Genomic DNA, 5,834 nt, shown 5'->3' with positions numbered 1-5,834 from the left:
AATTAGGAACAATACTAATTAATTAATGAGACACTTTTTTCTACATATTTTGTAGTGTTTTTTTATTTTGTATCAGGTTAAATATTTATCGAAAACAGGAGCAAAACATCATTCAGGTGGTCGTCACGCAATCTTGTTCTCAAATTACTATTAGCCTACTTCATTTTACAAAAGAGTTGTACACAAGCTTATATGCATCATAACAAGGGCATTATCAGTTTTGCGCTATTCATAATATATTTATAGGTATTCTCCCGTTGGTAATGTACAGTTCCTATCAAAGTCACGAGTGGATTCGAAAAGAAATTTTGATTTCAAAGGTTCAATAAATTGTAAGTCAATTAATTCAAACTGGTATTTATCTGGCACTTGCTCCACATCTGTTTCGAAAGTAGTGCCAAATAATTGAAATAGAATTTTATATTTCCAGAAGTCAGCAAAACGTGAGAAACACTCTTTAACTCATTAATAGAACTCATGAAGACGTCTGTGATTTTGGAGGCTTGGGAAATGAGAGTAGTTTCCTTTTTGGAGCTGTGATTCCCAAACTTGTATTTTTCTCTCAAAAACAGTCATTCGACGACCAAACATCTCAAATACAATCTTCTTCTTTCCTAAAAGTTCAAGATTCAAAGTGAGTCAAAGTGTCCATGAAGATCGTGAAAAGCTAGCCCACTGTGGAGCTTGAATGTAAGAAATATTTTGTTTCTTGCTCGATAATAACATAGATATAATTTCTCTCAATCCATATACTCGTTCTAGCTTTTCCCCACCGGGATAGCCATCGAACATTGTAAAATATTTTAGCTCACTATACTCTGCTTTTTTAGTTGTTTTTTTTAGAAAATCTTGAAACTGACGATGATTTAGTTCTCTTTACAATATTAAATTCAATACTTTTACGACCAAACATGATATCTTTTTAATTCAGTAAAATTGTACACAACGCTTCATAATGAATAATGCAATATATATATTTTTTTTTTCTTCAATACCTACATGATTTTGGAGGAATGCAACAAAGCCTTTTTTCTCTACAACCATTGCAGGTGCTTCATCTGTGATTACTCCAGAAGTATTTGTTAAATCCAAATTTATTTCGGTAACCCATTTTATTATACTTCATTTCTAGTTTCTTTCATATGAATCAATGAACAAATTCTTCCACAATATCAAATGCTCTTGTCACACCTCTGACAAAAACTGCAAGCTGACAAAAATCCTTCAAATCTATTGATTCATCAAAGGAAAAATACTCCAGATTATGCAAAATATCACTTAAACCACTTCTGATAATTGCTGCCAGATCTTCAATTCACCTTGTTACTGTTTTTGCCGACAAACTAATTGCAGAAAATAATTCCTCTTCTTTTTCTGGACAAACTACCTTTCCTACCTTAAACAATAATTATTTAAAAACTCTCAATTTGTAAGAGGTGTCATCCTTTTCACAATTTATATTGATACCCTGTAGCTAGCACGAGGGTTTCGGCCACTTTCTTCGTTGTTTTAGTAAAAAAGGAAGATTACTTTGTTAAGTTATTTCTCAAGCGCATTATTTGCACTCTCGAGGTGCAAAGAATGAAATTTTTGAAGGCTCTCAACTATTATTTTGGATTAGCATTCCTACATTTAGATGATAATCTATGATAAGATGACGAGCTGGTCAAAATTTACTCGCAACCATTCTTTACTTTAGTTCATGCCAGCTTGATGACTATGTAATCGAAATATGTTGTAGATTACAGGAAATAAGTTAGCATACACAAAGCACAAGTCCCTATGTCATATGCTTCCCTTTGTATTATTATTGACAGTCTGTAACTTATATGATTTGTCGATATTATTTATAATACCTACTAGGTGTATTAAATGTTGTTTATTAAATAATTTGCCTGCGACCATCAGGCAGTATATACATTACCTTAGTATTATATATAATGCCGGATTTTCATACTTTCCCAGTAACATCTTTATATATATATTTATATACAACGCTCAGAAGGGATCAACAAGAAATTGTATTCTTGTCCTTTTGGAAAAGGACAATAAGTATATATAGACATATTATTTCGTTTATTTATCAAAAAGAATATATTATAAAACTGAGACGAGTGAATCGACAACTGACAACAAGATGAACTCTCTGTCGGTATGTTTACTAGGCAACATAAGTAAACAATGTTCATGTTCTATTAAATGTATACCCTGAAGGCATGTACTAAAATACAAATGAATAAAAGAGACATAATAGAAACTTTGTGCATATGTATATTATAAACCTTTAAAGTTATAAGCAAGCCTCATACTTATACAAAAATAGCCAAAAATTAGAGAGTCCTGCTCCAACGGTTAAACCAATATTCATAACAACAATTAACATTTCACCTCCTTTCATGTGTTCCCTCTGAAACAAGAGGGTTTTAGCCCCAAAAATTAAGCAAATATTGTCAATACATCCTTTTGTAATGGAGAATGGAATTATGAAAGCAACGTCTGACTTAAATATAAACCTGGAAGGGTTTTGTGATAATTCATATAGTCATATTTCTTCCGTCTTTTTTTTTTTTTTTACTTAAATATATTATTCTTACGTCCGTGTAGTACCAATTATTTGGCTGAATATTACAGCAAATAAACAAAGGAATGAAAATAATTATCCTACTAGACGTTCTCTTTCCTCTAATTATTGTTATGAACGTTGGTTCGTTGCATTCGAATTAGATCTTGCTTTGCCTTGAACAATTCTTAAGAGTTATTGAACAATAATTTAATTGTTTTGAAGAATTGACAAATTACCTATTGGTTTCAAGCCTTTATATGTATAGTTAAAGGTTGCCTAATAAAATAAATGTAGCGATGTGATAAAAACAAAAATGGTTTATTAATCTAAACTTTGTTCTAATAGGACATGAACAAACTAAAAATATATATATATTACCCCCAAAGAGATGCAACAGTCTATGGCTTGTCGTTTCAACTGGTTGTTTAAAAAATGACAGATGCTGAGAATTCATGTCATTTAAACACTGTCATTGATAAAATTATCAATTTAATGTATATAATAATTATTATGTTTTCTACATATGATAATAAATTAATAGTTGGGCAGACAAAAAAGTATAGAAGGCCAATTTTTTTTTTTTCAAATAGTTAATTTCCCTATTGACAGTCGAGGTTGAGAGTGGATAAAAAAGATTGTCTATTGGTTTGTTTACAAGGTAACATAACTAAACAATGTTCATATTTTATTAAAATTATAGCCTGAACACATATAACACAAAATACAAATGAATACGAGAATCATAATTAAAATTATGTACTTATGTATATTCTAAGCTTTTAAGATTATAAGCAAGCCTCAAACTCAAACAAAAAAATCATAATAGTCCAAGCAATAAATTAGAGAGTCCTGCTCCAACGGTTAAACCAATAATCATGGCCGCAATTAAGATTTCGCCTCCTTTCATTTGTTCTCTTTGAACTGCGAGGGTTTTAGGACCAAACATTAAACAAATATTGCCAATATATCCGTTTGTAATGGAAAATATAATTATGAGAATTATGAAAGCAGCATCTGATTCAATATACACCTGGAAGGGTTTTGTGATCATTCATATATTCAAATTTCTTCCGTGATTTTTTTCACTACAATAAAAATATATTATACTTACGTCCGTGTAGTACCGATTATCTGGCTGAATATTACAGCAAAGAAACAAAGGAATGAAAATAATCCTGCTAATAGACGAAAATAAAAGGATGTATGATCCCATAGATGATGGCTTTGGCCATTGGATCCAACCAGCCAAGAATCTACCAAAATAATCTCCTATATTATACATTAGAAAACTCCCAATAGGAATAAAATATTTGGTATGCCATTCTGTTGCCTAAAACTATTTAAAATGAGTAAAGTTCTTTATTATATTGAGCGGTTACGTGATGGGGATCAACTGTTGAGGATATAAGGGAAGTCAGCGCAGGGAAAACGGCTAGAGTAACAAGGAAATTGATAAAGATAGCAAGGATCCAAACCCAGAGCTTTCTCAAAATATATTTTATTTCATTGAAACTATTGTCATCGACTTCCTTTCTTTCAATCATTTTTTCTTCAAGGGATGGATCCTCTTGGACATTTTCTTCTGGATGAAAATACTTTATGGAGTACATAATATAAGTATTTAAAAAAATCAATCAATCAAATTTACCTTATAAAAATCCGTTTTCGTCATGAGAATAATTAAAACCCCACAAATGAATGTAAATAAGGTAGCTAGAACAAAACACATAAAAGCGGCTGTGTTATGATCAGCCCCAGCTGCTAGAATGCCAATGTTAACAGAGCATGAAATTATTCCACCGATAGCCTGTCCTTGAGTTAGAGCATTCATATAATTTGAGGGAAATGCGGCAGCAACACCACCTGTGCCACCCTGAAAGAGGGACATAGCACTGTTCATAATCACTATGGTTGCCAGAGTGACTCTAGAAACAGACCCTGCAATGAGTCTGTATTTACTTTAGCAAATATAACTGTTGATATGAGAAGAATAAATATGACAGAGATGGACGTGAGTAATCGTGGAATGATGGGCACTTTACGGCCACAGATAATAGTGAATAAGAGTCCAATTATATATGGAACCATTGATGAGATGGATAGATATGATCCCCAATGCACTTGAGTGTCGTTCAACTCCCCCTTTTTTAAATGATTAGAATCGTTCTGGAGGGATGTGTAGAGATGTTGTTGTTCCGGTATATCTCGGAATTTATACATCCAGTATTCATGTACTAAAATGGAAATATATGAAAAACTGAACATTATTATTTTTTTTTATTTTTTTTTTAGATTTACCAGCTACCATCATATTCCAGGGGAGGAGAGTCGTGATGCCGATCCATATCATCACAATGAAAATAAATCGATATGAATCCTTGGGATGTAACGGTTTTGTCCTATCCATGTTTTCTCACTGATTATCCTGGGATGAAAACTCAAACATGGAGTTCAAAAGAACACTAACTTTAACAAGTAAATAATAAATAAATCGTTTGTCTTATCTCTAACTTCTAGAGAGAGAGTGAAGCACAAGCGAACGAAAAAAGAAAAAAAAAGATAGAAGGATTAGAGTCAATATTTGAATTTTGATACAGTAACTTATTTTTACAACAGTAAGAGATTTTCATTCATCATGATGTAAAATTTATTAGTATAAAAAATGTTATACAATACAAAATCAAAAAAAAATAATAATAACATCTCTTCATTTAAGTGTGCAATTACTCAACTTATTTCAAATACGTCCAAGTTCAAGGCTTTTTTATATAATTCCTATTCATTTCACGCCTTAAATTTTGTCAATTTGATACGACACCTAAAGTTCAAAGTCATTTGTTCACTGATTTGCCTACTTTAAATTATGGATGTGAAATTTGAGTCTGAGCCCATCTTTAATCCAGTCAGTATAAATCACACAATTCCTAAATTACTCCCTGACAGTGGCGCCGAAACCATAGAAGCTACGAGAGCTGTTAGCCAATACAATACAATTCGGTTATTAGGTTTCCTACTCTTAACTTGCAAATACATTGCAATTGTGCAAGTTCCTGGTCACCCAAAACAAAAGGTACACAGAGGGCATGTATTAAAGCAGTGGCATCTTTATAAAGGGCTCAAAATGCCTCCCCAATAGTGTCTGAAGCCAAAAAAATATTATGATAGATACGAGTATATATTGATTGGGAAAAAGTCATTTCGTATTTTTGTTTTATGTCAATGCTTAATAAGAAGTGTTACAATCATATTATTTAAGCCAAGTATGCCCTGT

General features: G+C 31.8%; 1 protein-coding gene across 1 annotated transcript; it reads right to left on the bottom strand.

Moving 5' to 3' along the window:
• Positions 1–3,309: 3,309 nt before the first annotated feature.
• On the bottom strand, positions 3,310–5,027 carry LOC121121842 (equilibrative nucleoside transporter 3-like). Its single transcript, XM_040716837.2, has 5 exons — positions 4,862–5,027; positions 4,212–4,797; positions 3,943–4,158; positions 3,675–3,893; positions 3,310–3,593 (listed from the first exon to the last, which is right to left on the bottom strand). Exons 2-5 carry the CDS (start codon positions 4,461–4,463, stop codon positions 3,381–3,383), a joined length of 900 nt encoding a protein of 299 aa, XP_040572771.2. The 5' UTR covers positions 4,464–4,797; positions 4,862–5,027; the 3' UTR covers positions 3,310–3,380.
• Between the last annotated feature and the right edge of the window lie 807 nt (positions 5,028–5,834).

This window comes from Lepeophtheirus salmonis, chromosome 7 (assembly GCF_016086655.4).
Source record: "Lepeophtheirus salmonis chromosome 7, UVic_Lsal_1.4, whole genome shotgun sequence".
Lineage (NCBI taxonomy): Eukaryota > Metazoa > Arthropoda > Copepoda > Siphonostomatoida > Caligidae > Lepeophtheirus > Lepeophtheirus salmonis.
Note: the sequence above shows the minus strand (reverse complement) of the source record. Positions and strands in the feature narration are given on the sequence as shown.

Coding starts and splice junctions, on each gene's coding strand:
- LOC121121842 (XM_040716837.2), bottom strand. CDS start 4,463: ATGAACAGTGCTATGTCCCTCTTTCAGGGTGGCACAGGTGGTGTTGCT. Junction 4,159..4,211: donor CGAAAACGGATTTTTATAAG/GTAAATTTGATT, acceptor TACTCCATAAAG/TATTTTCATCCAGAAGAAAA. Junction 3,594..3,674: donor ATAATCGGTACTACACGGAC/GTAAGTATAATA, acceptor AAACCCTTCCAG/GTGTATATTGAATCAGATGC.